Source organism: Tyto alba, unplaced genomic scaffold, assembly GCF_018691265.1.
Source record: "Tyto alba isolate M040663 unplaced genomic scaffold, T.alba_DEE_v4.0 Super-Scaffold_45, whole genome shotgun sequence".
In the NCBI taxonomy this organism is placed as follows: domain Eukaryota; kingdom Metazoa; phylum Chordata; class Aves; order Strigiformes; family Tytonidae; genus Tyto; species Tyto alba.
The window spans coordinates 546,852-568,211 of record NW_024881321.1 but is presented as its reverse complement, the minus strand read 5'-3'; the positions used below and the strand labels follow the sequence as shown (position 1 = coordinate 568,211).

Genomic DNA, 21,360 nt, shown 5'->3' with positions numbered 1-21,360 from the left:
TAGGCTTTCCTTTCACTGGTCAAAAAGCAGACTGTTCTGCTGCTTTACTAGTGATGTGACTGCTGATCCACTGCTGATACAGAAAGCTCTGAATATTAAGTGGCCTGAATCTCTTCTCACTCTCTTCAACTTGAACACCTGAAGACTCAAAGAGGAAATAAGGCACTTATGGCAGCATACATCTCAGCAGTCTTCTACCATCAGAAAGTTGGAGGTGAGGTCCATAGCTAACCCTCCGATCAGAGGAGTTAAAGAAAGACACTTTCAGAAGGCAACTCATCCCAAGATTCCTACCTACCCCTCTCCACTGGCTGCATAGAAAACCTGTACTATGGACCACTGACCATTTGGTTTTTCACCCCTATTGGTCTGACTGTAGCGTTCGACTTCTCTGAAAATAACAGTAAGAGTATACCTCAGCTGCAGAAGACATCCAGTGTTTGAATGCTGGTGTAACCCCAGACCCTCCTTATACTCACGGGAAAGGGGGAAAAAAACCCAGGATGTTTGATTTTACAATTATATAAAGAAAATGTCTTATTTTCACAGTAAAACGATCCACTTGGTGCCTGTGGGCATGTGACATATCATCCAGACACATATCATTTTGGGTGACATATCATGGACTTGCCAGTTGCAAAGGTAGAACTGCCCAAGGGCTAGTTCAATTTTTGCACCTGAAGCAGAAAAACTTTTAGATTTTCATTCATAAATCAGTGGTGCAGTCTAGTTCATACCTGCTTCTTCTATTTCCTCTTCTCCTGTGCCTCCTTTCCTTATTCGTTTTGTCACCTCCTCTCCATCTTCCCATGCAAATCCATCTCTCAGAGGCATGCGTTTCACTCTATCGGAGATACACCTACTTGGGATGCATTACTCACCTTCTCAGATACCAATATTAATCCAATTTTATTTTAGCATGATGGGATTTGGACACAATTTCCATTATCAGTAGCGGAGATATTATGCCAGCGCACCACCACCGGGATATCAGCTTGTGTCTGATTCATTTAAATGAATAGTTGCTTCACGAGAGACTTGAGGATGGGCAGGGGTACGTGTGTTGAGCTCCATTTTCCACAGTGTTGGGCACTGGCTTGAAGCTGTTCTTAAGTGCCTGATGATTCATGGCCAGAGTTTCTGTGTTTTAAAAGGTTGAGTCAAAGTTCCTTTCTTTTTTCAGTCACTGAAGTTAACAGAAGCACTCACACATGGGTATTGCAGCAGAAATTAACTTCAGCTGAAGAAACAAAATAGTTGAGTAGAGGAAAGACAATTCTCACTGCGCCAATCAGAGAGGAAGGATGCATTGCCTTCCTGAATTTGGAGGAAGAGAATAAGAACTAATTCTCTCCTTATCACCGCCTCAGCCCCATTCTGCCTCATTTTCCTCTGGATGGTTAAAGGTCCAAGTGATGGGCAGTTTAATACTCAGAGCTACCACGGAGTCTTCTCTTCTCAAACGTGGAAGTGGCTTAGCAAATACCTAGCTTCTCTAAGGGCAGCTGATAGTGTATATTTGAGTGAAGGATTTTTTTTTTTTTTTTTGGTAAAGAGTCCTCAGTTTAATGGGTAATTTCCCCTGAAAATGGTAAACTGCAAATTAAATGGCAAAAAGGAATTAATTATTGAAATGATAATATCCTTGTAAAGGTTAAGAGGTAATATAAATGAAGTTCCTGCGAGCATATTAATGGAATTACTATCTTTCCCCTTTTAAGTGGCAACTGTAATGACCTTGCTAATTAGCTTTTTCATTGGGAAAAGGAGTATTGAAATATGTCGTTATATTGCAGAAGCAAAATCTATGACTGGGTTATTTTGCAGCAACATAGTGTAGAGAGAAGCTTTTTACATGCAGCTGAGAGCTCTTCCCAGAGCACGCAGCTTGTGGTGGAAACGGGAAACGATGCACTTGAGTGGCAGAGGAAGTAAAACGCGTAATTTGGAAGGGTAACGCGGGCCAAAGCAAAAGCCTAATGCAGGCATGGAGACCCAGCGACACCTCTCACAGCTTGCTGCAGCGCCCCTGGGAGCGCAAGGGGCGGCCAGAACAGGATTCAACCCAGGGTGGCCGAGGAGGCGCGATCGCTGCCCACGCACGGCGCGGGGCAGGCAGCCCGGGCTCTGCAGCCCGGGCGGGGGCTCAGGTACTCCCTGGGCAGTATTTTTAATATGTGGAGCTATACATATATATGTATAATACATAAATGCACGCCGTGTAGGTATATGAATGAGATACACGTACTGGATTTCATACTGACATGCCTTTTAGAGAGCTTTACAAAAATTAGGTTGGTCCTTCCCCCACTGAGAACATGTTCCAAATGTTGATAGACTGGGAAGTGGGTAGCGTTTGGGCTTCAGCTGACAAGAATTGGCATTACAGCTTTCTTGTGGATGAATCCGTGCAAGATTTCAGAGGTTCCAGCTTCACGGAATGCCTGGGATCTGTACAGACCTCGGGGTATGATGGGGAGGAAATGAGCTTCCACCTGTAAAACGAATTTGCCTTTGTCCTCAAGAAGAGGATTTTCAGCTTTCCTTTCTGAAAAAAAAAAGTGAGAAATCATTGGCCTCACCCTGGGGAATGTGATCAAACACGGTGACCTAGATGCAAGTGATTGCTGGAGCTGGGAGGGAGGCAGCTCAGCTCCAGCTCTGCTGCAAAAGCCTCGCGGGGAGGATCGCCGCGGTGCCTGCGCCCCGGTCGTGGAGAGGCCGGGCTCTCCGCCCCCGCTCTCCACGCACGACACCCGGCTCCACCTGCAGCCCCACCGCCCGCTCCGGGGAGGGGGGCAGGGACCAAGCCCGGGCCCCAGGGCCCGGGAGGTGCGAGGCCCCCCCGTGCCGGCCCGTCCCCCCCCCGCGCTCCCCGCCCCGGCCGCCCACCGAGTGGCACTGGCGAGCAGCGCAGAGCTCGGCTCCCGCCTCCGCCCAGCCGAGTTAAACCCAGCCCAGCCCAGCCCAGCCCAGCCGAGTTAAACCCAGCCGAGCCGAGTTAAGCCCAGCCGAGCCGAGCCGAGTTAAGCCCAGCCGAGCCGAGCCGAGTTAAGCCCAGCCGAGCTGAGTTAAGCCCAGCCCAGCCAAATTAAACCCGGCCGAGCCCAGCCCAGCCCAGCCAAGTTAAACCCAGCCCAGCCCAGCCGAGTTAAACCCAGCCGAGCCGAGCCGAGTTAAACCCAGCTGAGCCGAGCCGAGTTAAGCCCAGCCGAGCCGAGTTAAGCCCAGCCCAGCCAAATTAAACCCAGCCCAGCCGAGCCGAGCCTAGCCCAGCCGAGTTAAACCCAGCCCAGCCCAGCCCAGCGGCTGCCGTGGCCTCGGGACTACTGGCACGCTTCTGGCCTGGATTAGAAAATTTGACTCGCAGCTGGAGGAGCCGCTCCCCAGCTGAGGCCTGAAGGAGAGCACAGGCGTCTCCCCAGGGTTGCAGGTGTCTTTAAGCAATCTCATTTCGCCACAGAGGGCAAGAGAGCGCGGCGGCACGACCTGCTCTTTGTATGTTCCCCGCATCTTTCTTCAACACCATCCGGGGGACACACACAGGTGTTCCCCTGCTAAACAAGATGCCACGATTAAGTTCCTTGTGTTGGGTCTATATGCGTAGAAAGCAGGCTGCCAGGAGGTGAGCATTTCTTACCGGGGAATCGCTTGCTCATCATCCAGATGTTCCTTATTTTTCCAAGTCCGCTTGGGAACAGTGGGAATCGAGGATTGAAATCACACGCGTTCTTCCCGAGTTTGTGCGGGACCGAGCCAATTCCCTGCCGGAGGAGGACGGGCCCGGGTCCTGTCAGCCCGGAGCTCTGTCACCTTGGCAGTGGTTGCGGGGGCAGAGCAGGCGTTCCTCCCTTCAGCTGCAGAACCAACCTCCCGGGTCTCTGCCACAGCCACCGGCTTGTCAGCAACAGGACACAAAAGAGATAATCAGCAGCTTGATTCGCTGTAGCTGCTATTTTAGAGCCTTGCAAAACACAGACCACCTGGTGGCTTTTATATAATAGATGATAAGTAATAACTTTATAAAGACAAAACAGCATAAGGAGGGTTTATGGCAAATAATAAAGGATGCTTTCCTTTTTTGTTTTACATTGACACATCCCTTGTGTGTCCAGAGATTAAAAGACTGATGTTAGCAACAACAGTTGCTGGTCATACCCAGCAAGACAACTGTCCTTCAGAAACGTGTTAAATTCTGTTCATGTCAGTAATAGGATTTATAAAATTTACTATAATCAGAAACACTATAAGTACTATTTGTAATGTAGTATTGGGATGGAAGTGGAGAGAGGATCTTCTGTTTAGAGCTGAGTTTTTAGACCAGGATTCAGGTTTAGATGTGACAGCCCAATATCTCAGGAGTCTAGTTCCACCCACAGCAGAAAACCTGCAATGGGTTTGACTTGGAAGAGACACCATATGGATGTTTTAGAATCTAGCGACTTTAATTTTTTTCCTTACCTTTCTCTGAAAAATTTACTGGTGTTAGACCTGGGGTTCTCTTCTTCTGCCTGTTTAGTGGATGGCTTTTTTCCAGCTGCTGCAGATTAGACATAATTTCAGGCAAATGTTAATTATCAGACGACTTCCCTAACAGTACTTGTCTGTTTGGTTTTTAGTGACTGTATCTGAATAATTGGGTTGACTTTCTGTTGCTCCCAGTACATAGCCTCAAGTCTATTGTTGTGCCTACACCTTTCTTTTTCATTTAAAATCGAGTACAGACACGACCTGAAGATCCAGTTTTGTAAGATGCTCGGAACCATGTCTGCTCGATCACTCTCCTGCAGACCACACAAGAGAAAACCAGATGGTGGCCTGCAAGATGAAAACATCTTGTTTCTTTTTCTTGTCAAAGACTGAAGAATGAGATGGAAGTTTGCTAGCTGCTTCATTTTCCTCGGGGTTTGGGAACATATGTACTCCCCTATGGCATTTTATATGACAGTGGATTGTCTTACAGGATATGCTGTAATGAAAGAGTCTGTGGCCAAGCCTGTGATGTGTATATTAGCTGGGATTGATTTAGGTACAGTGACAGGATTTTCTCTCTTTTATTCTGCTGCGCTGATTAGCTCCATTGAGTCTGTAGGGCCCCAGCTGTAAGAGCAGCTTAGTCAATGGATTGGGGAGAAGAGAAATGGTAAAATCTATAAGCGTATTTTCCTCTCCCCCTGCTAGAGTAGTTTTCTGACAGCGTATTCGTGGGTGTTTGATCCAGTCTGACTTCCAGTGGTTCCAGCAGTGGGGAATCTGTGGCCCAGGTTCCCTCAACCTCCTCTGAAGCTTTCTCAAAAGCGGATTCTCTTAAATTTCAAACCACCAGAACCAATTTTATAACCAGCTGCTGTTTCAGTATAGACAAGACCCTGGGGACCAGGACTTTTGTTACCGCTCTGCTCTGAGGAGGTCTCTCTGCCTTTGTGGTTACAAGAGACATCGCAGGTCCTGAAACACCATGTAATAGCTCCCTTTTTCTTTCAGACAGGTTAGATACGGATTGAAATATTTTGGCTAAATTTCCCAGTAAAATACTTCTAAGCACAGTGTTCCTTGAAAGGGGCAGCAAATGTTGATACAGCTGAAGCATGTTGAGTTGTAAACATTAGGGAGAAAATGGAATAAGAATTTGGATGTTAACTTGTACACACAATGTGTTTAATTTGTTTCTAATCAAAACAAAACTCCTTCTCTGACAGAAGAGGGATTGGGAAATCAAGATTATTTCTCTACAAGTGACTAAGTCATGCAGCCAGCTTGTGGGGGCATTCAGAGACAGTTGGCAAGATAAGATGCTTCAGGAGAGATGCAGAATTCAGTGTACAGTTTCCATGGGGGAATGCAGAATGGCAGTAGCTCAGGGAGTGAATGTAAAGGCCATATAAGGGAAGTAAATGAACTGCTGTAGAGATGCCATTAGCAAAGCAAACACTGACTTGGGGACCTTGGCATATACCATGGAAGAGATAAATTGCATGAATAAATGCATACTTGTTAGCTTCTCCCCAGGTTTAGAAAGCCAGTTTTAACTGAGAACCCGTTTACATGTGTGAAACAGAAGTTTTTCCACAGTCATTTTAATGCTAAGCAATCTCCACCCATGTCTAATCCCAATGCATGCCTAATTTAGACACATTTATCACAGTTTCATTGTAACTCAGGCCCTTGGCTAAGGAAAGAATGTCAGACCGGGTCTTTAAACAACTGCGGATTTATTAACAGTACTCAGTTCTTCTCTTTCTTTACCCCTAGAGTATAGTTCAAATGTCACAATGTTAGCTTAGTAGCCCTGTCATTTCAGGTGTTGGCAAAATGAATAGCAGGAGGTAAAGCACCTGACTGAGCCAAGTGAAAGCATGAGAGTGGCAAATGAAGGGTGCCTACGCCCGTCGAGAGGTGCATAGCTCCCTGCAGCAGTGCAGCCCTGCGGCTGGGGCACCCTCGGGCACGGAGGCTTGGCACCAGACAAAAATCTGAACTGAGGGGAGGGTGCTGGAATGGTATGCTGGGGAGCAGGCTCCAGCTCTCAGCCCTGGGAAAGTCTCGCCAGCTCCCTTTCTGCCAGCCACCCCGTGGGCACGTCCACACTCATGTTTTGGCGTGGACCGTGGGCATGCTTTTGGAGCGCGGCTCCGGATCATCCTCACGTTCCGCACCTTGGGTTGCCCAGCGGCAGAGAGCACGCAAAGCGGGCGCCGACGGCACTGAGGCAGCAGACGGGCGCCAGGAGCGCATCCTCGCGGGGCCCTCAGTCCTGGACCCAGGCTGGAGGCAGCCTGAAGAAAAACCTATGGAAAAGCACGAACAGCATTCGGGTCCTCAGCACCAGCCGGTCGGAGCAGATCGATCCACATTACCCGCCAATACAGATGCACACTACGTGGATGGAGCCCAGAGGTAGTCAGGGCGGCATGGCTGTTTTGGGGGTATGCCTTCATTGTCTTCCTCGTGAAGCGTGGTATTGGCAAGCATTCTAGCACCATAGTTAACCTACTTCTTTGATTTGAAGCACTTTTCCTTAAAGAATATGCTTGAAATGTTAGAATGGAAAACTTGATCTTGCTAGATACTTTCCAATCCATTTTTTTATCCCTTGAGAAAATATGCGTTTTCCGTAGTGTTCTGATTTTAAGACCTTGCATTATGGGGAAAAAATGGAAAGTCTTATGTTCAAAATCCAATAAAGTGGCTTTGTAATCTAAGTCTGAACACGACTGTTGTTACTATTAAATGGTGTAAACACAGACTGAGTGCAATAAACCTCACTTCCATTTAGCATTAATAATATTAATGATCAGTACTTAAATCACATGCCATGTTTCAGGACTGTAAAAGCAACATTACCAAAGAGATTTTGCATGTCTGGTGCTGACATAATTTAATCGTGGCATAAAATTGTCTTCTGTCTGAAGGAATTTATGCAAGCTGCAGGGCGGAGAGGAAAAAGCCGAATTGGAAATCTCTCTTTCTCCCAGAGGCTCTGCGTGCACCATTCCTCCCGGCCCCCAGAAGGCAACCCCTCCCAGAAACTTTCCCACTTAAGCCACTCTGGGAAAGGACGGGAGCTCCTGTCTCTCCGCCTGACCTAACGCAGCCGGGATGAGCTGCTTGGTACTCTGGTCACATTTACTCTCGCTGTAGACCAGCTCCCGAACTCTTGCGATCAAAACGCTGGATCAGCAGCTCGCCTGCACACGCACACGCGCGCACACACGCACGCACACACACACACACACACGCTTTATCACACGCACGCCATCAGGAGATTAGCCCACATTTTTCCCATGTAAGGGCTGCAGCCTTCCCCTTTCCCTTCCAACACTCCTTCCCCGCCGGCTTTTTTTTCCCCTCCTCTCCTGCCCTTTCCTCCCCTCCGTCCACGGCTCCACGGCCCCACGCACCCCGCCGCGGACCGCGTTCCCCGCCGCCCCCGCCACCCGAGGTTCATCGCCCCAGCCCCGGGAGCCGGGTCCCACCCTCCGCTCCCACCCCTCGGAGCCGGGACCCCCGCCCCCAATTCCCCACCCCCCCGGCCCCGTCCGCGGCGGGTCCCGCCCGGGGAGGCGGCGGCGGGGGAAGGGGGAGGAGAGGCGGCGGAGCGCGTTGCCTCCCGAGGAATTAAACGGCGGGGGGGTGGGGGGGGAGAAAGAGAGAGGGAGGAACGTGCAGAGGAAGGGAGGGAGGGAAGGAAGGACGGCCCGGGCTGGGGAGGGTCCCGGTCCCGGTCCCTTCTGCGGCGGGACCGCGGGGAGAGTCGCGCCCCGGCTCCGCGCCCATGTGCTCCCGGTGGCCGCGGCGAGCAGCTCCCGCGCCCGGCGTCTCAGTAAGTAGCCCCTTCGCCCCCTCCCGGCCCCCTCCCGGCACTCCCGGACCCCTCGCTCCCCCCAGACCCCGGCCCTCCCGCGCTCCCTGCGCGGGTGCATCCCCCTGCCCCTCCCGGACCCCCGGCACCCCTCTCCTCTCCCGGACCCCCTGCCCTCCCGCGCTCCCGGTAACGCTGCATCCCCCTGCACGACTCCGGATCCCCGAGCCCTCGGAGCCTCTTTCTCCTCCCCGACTCCCACCAACCCTGCACGGCCGCATCCCCTGCACCCCCGGACCCCTTTCCCCTCCCGGATCCCCTTCCCCGCTCCGACACCCTGCCCGGCCGCATCCCTTGCCGGTTCCACCGGACTCCCCTCCCCTCCCGGTTCCCCAGCCCTCCCATCCCCTCGCCTTCCCGCATCCTACCCCTCCCGGGCCCCCGTCCTTCCCGGATCTCCCTGCCACCCCGCACCGCTCTCCCTTCCCGGCCCCCCCGGCTTCCCGGCTCTCCGTCCTCCCGGCCCCCCCCGGCGCCCCTGCCCCCCCGGCTCCGCTGCCTTCCGAGCCCTTCCCCGCCCGCATCCCCCGTTCTCTCCCGGACCCCCTACCCCTCCCAGCCTGCTCCCCCCCCCCCCCGCGGCCCCTGCCCCTCTCGGAGCCCCTGCACCACAGCCCCCCCCCCCGGTCCCCATCGCACCCCCCGGCCCCACGGGCGCGGCGCCCTCTCGCCCCGCGGCCCTTCCCCACGCATCACCCCGGCGAGTTTTGGTTCCCGGCCGCCGCCCTCCCTCGGGGGGAGCCGGGTGTCTCCGCCGCCCCCTCCTACCCCCGGAGGGGGGGGAGCGGGGTTTCGGGGCCCGGGGGGGCGAGTCGGCCGCCGTGGGCTGGCAGCCTCCATGCTGTCCCCTCCTCCTCCTCCCCCGGGTCAGGGAACGGTCGTCCCCGAGGGCCGTGACCCACTTTGCCTCCGTGCCAAGCCAAGACACGGGCGGATCCTTCTCCAGGAGGTGCCCCTGGAAGGATGGAGGCACCTTATGCCCCTCTCCCAAGTTTTTATCCCCTGAGGTTTGGTGTTTGCAGGTTGAAAGGCATTTCTGCGAGTAGATAGGTGCGTGCTTCTTGAGTAGCAGCACAGGCCTTTTTAACGTTATAAAAGAGACTTCTTCGTGTTTTAAAAGTAAACAAAACTTTTGCGTGGTGCACATGCTTGCTTTCACTTACAAATTCTTTCTCTACGTTCCCTCCTTGTGCTGAAGTAGTATTAATTTTATTGCCTGTACACGAATTGAATTCACTGATTGGTGTCCAATCATGCTTAGAAAGAAAAAGCCCCTGTAAATAGCTATTGGAATTAATTTGGCAGCAACCGGGAGAAGCGACCATAAATTTGCAAATGCAGTTGGAATAATGATCCAGCGTGGATTTAACGAGAAATACGCCCCCAACCTCTGGGAAGCAGCACGTAGGTTTCTGTGACAGTCAAACGCACTTGGTCACGCTGGTACTGAGCTTAGAGGCTGGGAGTTGTCCAAGAAGGATGCGGAGGGGATAAGGCTCCTGGGTTTGAGCTGGGAAAAGGCGGAGAAGAGAAGGAGCTGGGCTGAGTGCAAGCAGGGATATTGAGAGAGACCCCTCTGTTTTATTCATGTGCTGCTTGAGGTTGCGTGGAGGTGAATCCAAAAGGCGTGGCAGTGTCTTCACCTGCCAGGAGCCCGCCTGGATCTGGGGTTCCTGGCACTTCTGGACATCAAATGATAAAAGGCTCCTTTTGTACAGGGATGCCGACGACTTAAGGAAGTGCTGGAAAAAACCTTCACCTTGTAGCACTTCTCTCGGGGGGTGTGTGTGTGTGTGTTAATGAGGTTTACCTCTGCCACAAGGGTCTGGTCTTGAAGAGCCTCAGGGGCTGCGAGTGGTTTTGCACTGAAGCTGCGGGGGGGCCCTGCGTACTGTGAGGTACGTCCCCCAGGCACCGCAGGAGGAAGACCCAACTAAGCGAGACCTCACCCTTTTCTCCGCTGGTACGGGAAAGATGAAGACGTACCGTGGAGAAAAGTGCGTGGAGAAGCAGCCGGAGAGCCCCTGAAGGTGGCTGCCGAGCGGTGCTGGGGGCGCACAGCAGTGCGCGCCGGCCCGGCTGCCTCCCGCCGCCGGCCCCGGCAGCGCTGGCAGCGATTCTAGCGGCTGCTTGCAAAGCTGGGACAGCAGAGTGAGATGTCTTAATCAAAAGTCCTGCAAGAAGCAAAAATACTCGGTCGGATAAACAGTTTTTTCTAACATCAGTATTTACCGAACTTGTATTTGTCTTCTTTTTTTGCGTGTGTTGTTATTTAGTTAGGACCTTTGACTTCATGATGGGAGGAAACATCCCCTGGGCTGTCAGGATCCAAGCTTCTCCCAGTGCGAGGATTTGTCAAGGCTGAGAGACTCCAAATTATCCACAAACCTCGTCTGAAATACAGAGCTGCTTTTCCGTTTCCCCGCTGCGAGGGGTCCTGGAGCAGATACGAAGATGGCCTCCAGCCTCACCTGTGCCGGCATCATCTGGGCCTTCCTCTCCTTCCTCTGTGCCGCCGCCTCCTGCGTGGGCTTCTTCATGCCCTACTGGCTCTTGGGCTCTCAGCTGGAGAAGGCGGTTTCCTTCGGCACTTTCCGGAGGTGTTCCTACCCGGTGCGGGACGAGGCCCGCCAGACGACCGTGATGGTGGAGCAGTGCGGCCGCTACGCCTCCTTCCAGGCCATCCCGAGCGCCGAGTGGAGGATCTGCACGGTGGTGACGGGCCTGGGCTGCGGGCTGCTGCTCCTGGTGGCCCTGACGGCGCTCATGGGCTGCTGCGTGGCCGAGCTCATCTCCAGGACCGTGGGCAGGGTGGCAGGAGGCCTCCAGTTCCTGGGGGGTAAGTGCTCGCGCGCGGGGAGGGGACGGGGGTGTCCGAGGCCGTCGGTTTACGTGTGTGGAGACTCCCCCGGTGCTTCGGGGTGAGGAGGGGGCGAATTAAACTTTCTGCTAGCCAGGGAGACGGCTTGGCTTCCCCGACGGGCGAGCTGGCGGTCCGGGTGCCTGGATGTGGCCCAAAGGCGCAGCCGGCTGCGGCCGCTCTCTTGTGCTTAAGGCCCTGCCCGGCCGTTGTGCCGGCGTGGCAAGCCGGCTTCTGTGGGCCAGCACCTTCACAGTGGTTTTGTGGGCTGCAGTTTCCAGCAGAGCTCGGCCGGGACGGGGGTACCTGGAGAAGTGTGGGGGCCGCAGAGCCTCGCAGAGCACGGTTCTGCAGAGGGGGGGCCGTGTTACCCGCGAACGGCCTCTCTTTTCTCTCCTTCCCGCCCCCATCACCGGCACAGCTCCCTCCACCTCTGCTCTCTGTAGCTGCGTGGATCTGGCAACAAGTCCGTGGCCGGGGTTTGAAGCGGGGTTTGTTCATCCCTGGTGGAGGTGGCCCGCGGTCTGTCAGGAGGAGCCCTGCCAGGCTTCCTGACCCACGCTGCCGGCTGCTGGTGCCGCACGTTTGTTGAGTGGGCCAGACAGCGTGGGGGAGAATCACCTCCCCTCCTTTTTTTAGCTTGTAATTGTATGGCGTATTTGTAGCTGTGGAGTATTTGAAGGGTAGAAGACAATAAACAGCGACCTTTAAGCATGTTTTTTATAGGGCAGTTTTCCCAGTAAATCACCACGCTCCTGTCATCAGTGACACGCAGCTCAGTGGCACTCGCTTTTGCCTGGTGCCAACGCTCCACCCCGTGAGGGGATGGTTTCCCAGAGCTTTCGGTGCCAGGGCAGCGCAGGTGCCAGCGTTTTGGGTGCCCTGCAGTGTCCGGTCCTGACCAGGCGCCCTGGCTCATGCCCGGAGGGTTGGGCTGCAGCAGGACCCCCTCCTCTCTCCCTTCCAAACAGAAGCTGGGTGCGTCCCGAGTCTGCAGCCCTAAGGAAGCACAAGACAAAAAGTCTGCTCCTGTCTGGCTCGGGGCAGGCAGCCGAGGCGAGGAAAGGGCCCTGTGCCAAGCCTCCGGCCAGCAGATGCCAGCGTAGCTCCCTCCTGGCCGCGGGGAGTCCTGCCTCCAAATTTTCGAGTAGTTTCCACACTTAAGAGCGAGCCGCCCCTGTCACTTCACCCTTCCCGCCGCTTTGGGACTCACAGGCATTCCTGTGGCTGACAATTTGAAAGCGCAGCAGCTGCGGGAGAGTTAACTCTGCTGGGAGCTGCGGCTTCCTGAAGCCTGATCCATCACACAGTTGCAGCTGGGCAGCCGGGGGGGTGCAGGGGTTTTCGGTTCGGTGACACTCTGCAAGCCCACTTGGTCTGGCTATTTTCACTTAGAGCCTTCGCAGGCTCGTGCTTTAACCACCCATCTCTTTCCCACTGCTGGCTTTAATTTGGGTTTGGCCCCTTTCTCGTGGCTGTGCTGCCCTGCCTGCCCACGAGCGGGGCTGGCCGTGCCTGCACCTGCTTACAGCCCCCCAGCAAACACGGCAGCTCCAGCGGTGGGTGGGCGGCCGGGGGTCGTGGGAGGGAGGAGCCCTGCTCCCCCGTGCCACTGGTGTGGGCTGAAGGTGCGCACCCTTCTCTGAGGCGGGATGGTGGCTCCCGTGCGAGGAGACGAGACGTCCCCTCTGATCACACCACGGCCACCCCGGGGCTTGTCCCAGCTGAGCTGGCAAGCACCCCATCCCGCCCTGCCTGGAAGGGCTTGTCCTTGGTAGGTGACAATTCAGAGAAATGTGAACTTGTGATACGGGACGAAATTTGCCAACAACTTTGCTTACAGTTCAGAAATTAGTTACACAGCGTGTCTAATTTTCCCCTCTACTGGCTTTTATGGTTGTCTCTTATTTCACTCAGCACTGCTGGAAGTGTGTTAAGAAATGAACAAAGTGAGAACCCATCATTTCTTAACCTGCTTAAAGCCCAGCTGTGGGGACAAGAGTGAGAGGCCAGGAGGTGAAAGCCAATAATCTGAATGATCTGAAGGGACACACTAGGGTAAAGATCAGATCTTTACCTCCTTAAACAGATCCTTAGCTGCTATAAATCAGTATGGCTTCATTGTTTAAATGACATGACTACATTTGTTCAGATGTCTAACTTAGGCACTGTAATTATTAGGTTGTTTTTATGTCAGGATAGCCACGAGCTGTTCACTTTCTTTACTAACCGGGAATGCCAGCTCTTTGTTCCTTGTACTAGAGCTGTAGGTTTAGTTTTATACCACGATGTGTGCTTTGAATATGGCTCAGTGGCAGTACGGTCATTGTCGTTTTAATTGACCTCCACTTGGAATACGTGACCAAATAAAACCCTCAGAAGTAATCTTGGGTTTGACTGGGGAAAAGAACCCCCTCCTATCTTTACATGAAGGAAAACGCCAGAGGAAATAAGCGACCCACCGAGTGATGCTCTTAATTCATCCTCCCTGTTAGGGCAAGGGGATGGCTAGGCAGTTTCACTTCCTTTTTGTCTGAGCCACCTGCACCAACACCCCGCTGTGGCTCCTTCTCCAGTGATGGAGGATGAGTGTTGGAATAGACCCTATTTCTCTTGAAGCTAGAAACCAGCATGAAGACATGCCCAGTGTAGCTAGTTTATGGCTTTAATGGTGTTCCATGAGTCTAGGATTCATGTAGTTTTCTCAACGTTATTTAAAAACACAGATTTGATGAGGAACTAAGCCAATTGACAATGGAACGTTACGGGAGGCCCAAGAGTGGGTGAGATGTACAAGCCCCTGAAGCTGTGGTGAGCCAAAGCATTAAGGTTGCTAAAACTAATTTATTTCAGCACTGGAAGCATTTTTACTGCTGTGAAGAGGTGGCAGAGAGATTTGCTTACCAGAGGTGGTAAGCAAACAGCCTGATCCTCTTCTAGCAGTGTGAAGGAGGAGTAACTCCAAGTAGGTCAGTGGAATAACACCTGTATAATAAAAGTAGTGAAGCTTGCACTAGCTAAATGGTGCCAAGGTGTTACAGCTGGGATTCCCCCGAGTGGTATGTGGCAACTCATGGGAGTGAAATATTCATGAGGGCTTATACCATAGGTCTGTTCTTCTCATAAAAACTGAATGGCAGAACCTGCAAGAAATTACAGATCCATACAGAGTCAGAAGGGCTCTTTAGATACTCTTTGATCTTACGTTCTTAGTCGGTATTTGATATTCCAGATGATGCTGGCTACAGAGCATTGATGTGTATTTTAAGATGACTCTGGGATGATACACGCCGAGTTTCTGTTCCTAATGGGAAGATTGCATCATAGACTTTCCCTCCCGCTTGCAATTATGGGAACCGCTTCCTTTCCCCTGCATGATCACGTGGTAGCTCTGTAGCCATTGCAGCAATCGCTTACGTGAAAAACAACGCTACTTTTAGCTTTTTCTCAGGCAGTTTGGTGGTGGGCGGCAGGAGGTAGCCAACAGCCCAAGGGCAGCCGTGCCTGCAGTCCGCAGCTGGCAAACTGCTGCTGCCCTGTCTCAGAACCTGCTTCATGGACCTTCCTGTTGGATTGCTTTGAAGAACTGACAACTGAGGTGAAAGTTATGCTGTCTGTAACCTCTTGAGGGCACAGTTATGTAGATGGATGCAGTCTTCACTGATAACAGTAAGTGTAGTGTTTCCAGCTGGTTTCCTTTGAACGTTTGGAAGACCGAGGCAGGTATAGTGTAGCTAGAACAGATTGCAAGGATGTATCTTTGACCATAACTACAGAGAGCATGACAGCAGGAAGTGAAGTTTAACAAATCTATGACAAATTGGAGTCTGTAATTATTGATCTTCTTTTCATTGTGCCGTGGCGAGTCAATGCCACTTAAATGGGGAGACTAGAAATTTGCAGGCAGGTAGCTGAGATATGAAATACTAATTTGGTGAATAGTTTCACTCTCTGAATGCAGAGCAATGATTTTAAGAACATAGCAATAATTTTAAGAACATAATGAACTTAAAGGTTAGCCAGTTTTATGAGAGGCAGTGGATCAAAAGACACAAGTATTGCAAGGATGGTCAATTTAAAGAGCGTTATGCTGGCAAGGTGAAGCTTTTCATTAAAACGGTCAGCACGCAGGAGTTATAGATGAAATCTGCACTAGCTCAGAACTCCCTTTGGCTGTATAGGACAGTTAAGCCAAGCGCAGAGGGGTATGAATCCAAGGGAACAGAGCATGAAGCAACCTGCTGGCTTAGACACCTCTCTGGACCTGACACTTTGGCCCTGATTCTGAGTGCCACGTGAGAAGTGAGCCTTCCCCATGGTCATGAGGTGGCCATGTGGTTTGGACTGTCGTCTTTGGTACTGGTTGCTCATTGACTGTGCTCAAGTTTTGCTACTCCCTCCAGAAAATGAACAAAGTTTTCAGCAGCGCCTCCTCTTCCTCTCCTCATTTCTCTATCTTGTTTTCCCTTGTGTCTCATGGGAGTGCTGAAACTCCTGAAACTATGGTCCTTGAATTGCTGGTTAGAAAATCTGGAGAGCTCTTGAAGTAGGGCGTGATGAAAGGAGCATCTGGTTATTTGACAAAAAGGGGACACAGATCCTAACCACTTCTGATTTAATCTCAGAAAAAAAATGTGACCTTCTGGGAAAAGCTCCCAGGACCACGTGAAATCACTGCAGAATCCTTCTCCAAGTGTCCTACGCCAATAGTGGCCATAATAGTTTCCCACACCCATAGGGTGTTCAGGACAAGTGTTTGCTGGTTGCAGAGGGCAGAAGAATAAGGAGTGCTCCTTCAAGATGAGGAGAACACTGAGTGTGGGGTGGTGGCCCTGTGTTGTCTATGGTGAATCTGAGAGAGGGCCTTTGAGAATTTGGGCTGGAGATTTTAGAGAGACAGATCCAAAGGAGATCTGCAAGTTGTTAGCACATTAATAGCTGAATCTGTGGGTGAGACAATCGCCTAAAATGTGGAGGGCAGAGAGAGGAAGAGCACTAGGTCGTAGTACGGTGGGACTGTGTAGGGAAGCTCTCGCTCGGAGGCAACCCTTGGCGAAACAGTTAAAGAAACAACAGGAGGCTCTTGAGAGAGATGGAGTCAGTGAACCTAAGTCATGTTTCAAGAAACGTGACTGGCAGTCAAAGACAACCTGTGGGTCAAGGAGGACGAAGGCAGTCTTGGTTTTGAGACTGGCTAAGAAGAAGCCATTACAGACTTTGGTGAGGATAGTTCCAGCTGACTACAGGGACTGGAAACTCCTGGGAAAGATTTGTGTGGAGCTGGAGGAAAAGAACTTTGTGCAGTGACCAGTAGCCATGATTTTGTCTGACAGCTGAAGTGAGACTCTGCTCTCTGCCTGAAAGACTAAGGTCAGGATCGTTTTCTGCCTATAGGGAGAAAATGTGACTGCGGAGAACCTTGCTGGGGACAGGGAAGATCGGAGGTGGTCAAGGGGCTTCCAGGAAGGAAACCGTTACCCCAGACTCTTTTGCAGTTCTCCCAGCCCTATCTTACCCATTTCCCCCATGTTCTTCCCAACTCCTCCTGAAATTTGTACCTGAAAAAAAACCTCCAGACATGAAACCATGCAAAACTGGCCTTTTAGTTCTTTCATCCTCTTTAGCCTAAAGGTATTTTTCAAAAGGCTAACTTCTGGGGAGAGTCTAGAGAGGGGCGTGTGCTTCTGCCCAACACCGAGCTCTCTTCTTCACCTGCAAGTTAGCTGCTCTGGGCTGTTTTGCCACATCTTCCTCTCTCTTGCCTCTCGTCATATGCAGAGCTTAAGTGGCTGTGCTGTGTTCACGCAGACACGTGACAGGGCAGTCCTCATCCTGGGCAAAGCCAAGCTGCAGGCGAGGTGGTACTCCAGCATGCGTACACCTAAAAAGGCTCTGCGAGAGGGGCACAGGAAAGGAGCAGATGCTTCACAAGGAGGTAACGGAAGAGCAGACAAGGTGCACAGCACTGTTAAACATTGCTAGTGAGCGATTGCATGTCATGTCATAGGCTCATAGATTCGGCAATAATAAGGTCAGGAGAGAGCACTGTGACTATTTAGTCTGAGGTCTGCTGTAACATGGGTCATAGGACAGCCTCCATATAATTCCTGTTTGAACAAGGGTATATATCTGAGAAAAAAACCCCTTCTAGTCTGAATTTAATTAACTTTGAGAAAAGCAGGATCTTCACAAGTTGTTCCCGTGGTGAATTACCCTGACTGCCTTTTTTCCAGATCATTAATGCAAATTTTAAAAATGTAGCACCAAGAATATATCATTGCAAAATTATGTTTTCTTGAGAATCATTATATTTTATTTTTTTTAAAGATCCAGTGGTTGCTTTTAAACCATTTAAGCTGTGCTGTGTTTTGGTTTGTGTACCAGAACAACCTGTACAGAAGCTGCTTCATAGCTGATACGTTTCACACCACTTATCTCTCCAGTTTTCTATAGTTATCCACCAAAAGATTAAGTGCAGTATATAATTTTGCAGCTTCATCCCTTTCTGGCTTGACTTTGACTTGCTAAACTGCATCCTGTGACTGGTGATGCCGGTGTTCAGTATCTGCATCCCAGCACTGCAAGGTACCTTCACATACCGTGGTACAGCCCAGAGTCAAATTCTTGGATTTAGGTTTGGAGTCCAGATGAGTAAGGCAGGGAAGTGTTATTATTGGTGAAGACATTCAGAACAAGACAATTTAGACAGTGATGTTACCTTAACAGATTTTGTAGCGTATGTTTTACGGAAGATTAGACAGCTCTCTCTCTGCTGTATTCAGACAGGAGTTAAATATAAGACAAATTCAGGACTGAAGCTGAGCAGATACAATATATGTCCTCTGTCACTCTCAGCTTATAAATGACATTATTTAGATTCCTGCTCTTTTAATCAGTTGTAGTCTGTATCGCTTGAATTTTTATGCACGGGCCACCAAATCTGACTGGAGTAAAATCAAAGCTAACAGGTACTTATCTTGAATGAGTGAAAAAAAAAAAGGTGCAGATTTAGATTCTGTATATTCTGAAGAGAGGATCCCATTTCACATGGTTGCATTCACCTCGCCCATGAAGTTCCCACTGCAGCCTCTCTAAGGCTGCTGCCTCCACAGATCTGACAGCACAGCTTTTCCTGTGATTGTTCCCTAAGGAGTCCTGCAGAAGGAGACCTGAGTCTGCAAAGAGCCCCTATTTAAGCTAACACCAGCCGCTTTATCGAAGCGGGCTGGCGGGGAAGAGTCGCCACGAAACGTTGCTGGTCACAGCGTGCAGACTCAGTAGCCCTGAGGAGGGCATCCCTGCCAGGAAGGTCGCGTGGCACGGCCCGAGCAGGGGCTTGCGGTGCTCTCGGAATCGTGGAGATGCAGCGCGAAGGAGACAGATGATGCGGAGGGCAGCCTTCCTACCCACCTGTCTGTGTTTCGTCAGGTGCCTGCTCACTTCAGCTGTCTTGGGTTTTCTGGTGTTTCAAAAGCTTACTAAAAAAGCAGCAGGGCCCTTAGGGGCTGCAAATTTTTGTGTGGCCCTTGAAGTCAGTGACAGTACAAAAGTATTTCTATCCTAGAGATAAGATTATTTGATTGGGATATTAGCCAAAAATGGGTGTGGTTCTGATGCCAAGTTTCCTCTTGAAGAACTACCCCAGTGAATTAACTTGTTTATACTGAACTGTGTTTCGAAACAAGCATTCATTTTGTGTTTCTTTTTTTTCATTTTTTTCTTTTTTTTTTTTTTTAATTATATTTACTCCTACTATAAATTTTGGCTAAATAGAGGGTGAAAAAAAAACCCAAAACATGAAGAGTGTCAGCCTGGTGCTAATTTTGCAAGTTAGATTTTAAGTGGCTTGAAAGTACATTTAAAATAGAAATGCTGATGTATTAGAAATAATAAAAGATGCTGCTAAAATATCGGGAACAATCTCTTTACTTCTCTTTGTTTTCCTATTGATGTTGAATATAAAAGTGATGTTTTGAATATTGCTGCAGCTGTGTTGGGTTTAAGCAGAATTTTGCATTAAGAACAGAATTTTTGATCTCAAGAAGTCCTGGAGTGCTGTTTTATTTATCTGTCGAATGAAGTTCAGACTTCTTGCTTTTTTTCCTCTCTTTTATTAGAAAGGAACAATGATGCTCAGCACTTCTGTGATGCTTTTCATTTCAAAAGACTTTGCTTGCATAACCTAATGAAACTTCTGAAAACGTGAGGCAGGGGAGAAAATAAACTATTTTGCTGCTGTAAAGTCAAAGTAAATGCAGAGTTACTTCCCTTCAGATCCTCTGCATTGGTGTTGATTAGAGCAGATTCTGGGCTGGACTTCGCAATTTTGTTTCCGCATTGAAAGATCTGTGTTGTTTTGCTTCCTGTGCTCCATGAGATATTTGAATATCACTGGGAACTTCATTTAGGCATCAAAATGTTTCAGTATTTTCCAATGTGGATGAGGTCATATGCCCTACAGACAGGAGAGGATTGTTCCCAATGGTGTATTTTCCAGGATTTTGTCCAGTCAGTTGTTAAATGTCTATGCAATGTGTTGTTTTTTTTTTTTTTTTTTCCCCCTCAGGGAGTTACTAGGCATTCCACTTGAAATTTTTTCACAATATTCAACCTGCATTTTCCTTTCCTTGCTCACGTCCTTTTAGTTCTTCAATACACTTTTTTACCTTCTAAGCTTTTTAGCTTTGGCTTTATAAAGTACAATAAGACAGTTTTCTTTCTCCTTCATCATTTCAGTGAAGTCAGGCGTAGAACTTGAGGGCAACCAGGCTCATGCAGTGAGCAGTTAGGAATGAGCGTTGCTGCAATTAAGAAACACGGGACGTATTGTACAATTAAAACTCCACCCACAGCTGCACGCCTTGCGGTGGCCATCGTGTCGGCTGGCTCCCTGCTCAAGGATTCCCGTTGGCTCTCTGGAATACCTCTGGTGTTAAGCTTGCTCTCTGGAATACCTCTGGTGTTAAGCTTGCTCTCTGGAATACCTTCGGTGTTAAGCTTGCTCTCTGGAATACCTTTGGTGTTAAGCTTTTTATGTCGCCCAAGTGCAAGGTCCTGGGTGTCAATCAGGCCATGTGGAGCTGGCCTTAAGTCACAACAAAGGACCGAGAAGGACATCCTCCTCTTCATCTTAGGATGATCCTGCCATCACGAGACGTCACAGGTCAGAGGGGCAATGCTGCATTTGACAGATCCCTTCTAGGAGCTGTCCTGTATCTTCTCAGGCATGAAGATTTGGGCATGGTCAATGCACCCTGACAATGCTGGTGATAAGGCGGATTCACGAGGCTTGATTAGATCTCATTTACATTGTTTGTTCCACTGTCAGTCCCCTGGTGTCACAGGTGAGTCTGAGAACAGAGGCAGAGGTTTTTGTCCCTCCAGCCTGGCTTTTCTTTAGAGCCTGACCTGCTGAAATCAACAGCAGTGTTCCTCCGGGGGACCCGGGGGAGGGCAGGCTCTGGAGCTCAGCCCTGTTGCTGCTCGTGGTGGCTACTGAGATTTGGAGAAGGCTGCTGTTGTGTAGCAGTGCAGAGGCCTTCATGGGATGCCAGGTTCTACCTAATCCCCCAGGTATAGAATATTAATTGCAGTGGGACTGACGCCTTAGAACAAAACTGTTTCTTGTGAGGGCTGCTGTACCATAAGCTGAGTCCACGTTTTCCCGCATAAGCCTGATAAATCCCAGTCTTTCATGAGGACTGACCATTTTGAATTGATTTGCAGGTACAATTCTTTATTGAGCTAACAGACTTTTAAGTAAACTTGGCAGTAGTTTGTAGGAATATAGACAAAATGTTAATGAAAGAAAGCCTAAACAATTACCTATTAGAAATCATTGTTATTTTTATCTTGTAACATGACCCAAAAGGCTCCAGAGAGGATGAAGTAGAAAATGCAGAGTTCTGATAAACACTGTATCATTTCTGTAGGAATGTAAAGATTTGACCCTTTCCTTTGCAATCTGACAGTTCAGTCGTCTTGCATTGTCTCCCAGTAAAGATGCCTTTGTAATATAAAGTGGTATTGTTGATTTGAGAAGAATGGTTTTCTAATAAATGTGGAAGGATATGGAGCTTGTCCCTTGCATTGAGGAGAGGGGATTTGAGATAAAGCCATGAATGATCAATCTGGAATA

At 50.1% G+C, this 21,360-nt stretch overlaps 1 protein-coding gene and 1 long non-coding RNA gene across 3 annotated transcripts in view; one reads left to right on the top strand and one right to left on the bottom strand.

Annotated features, from left to right (window-relative positions):
- Positions 1-6,195: 6,195 nt before the first annotated feature.
- On the bottom strand, positions 6,196-7,395 carry LOC116963469. Its single transcript, XR_004408194.1, has 2 exons — positions 7,345-7,395; positions 6,196-7,135 (listed from the first exon to the last, which is right to left on the bottom strand). It is a non-coding gene; the product is annotated as an uncharacterized LOC116963469 (long non-coding RNA).
- Positions 7,396-7,627: 232 nt separating this feature from the next.
- Positions 7,628-21,360, top strand: part of LHFPL6 (LHFPL tetraspan subfamily member 6) — a 145,559-nt gene continuing 131,826 nt past the window's right edge. The window contains exons 1-2 of one of the 2 annotated variants that reach the window (XM_033000259.2): positions 7,628-7,786; positions 10,639-11,201. In XM_033000259.2, coding sequence (XP_032856150.1) covers positions 10,817-11,201 — 385 coding nt within the window. In that variant the 5' untranslated portion in view covers positions 7,628-7,786; positions 10,639-10,816. Of the gene's footprint in view, positions 7,787-8,041; positions 8,324-10,638; positions 11,202-21,360 lie in introns of those variants that run through there. The other variant, XM_033000258.2, reaches the window with a different exon arrangement.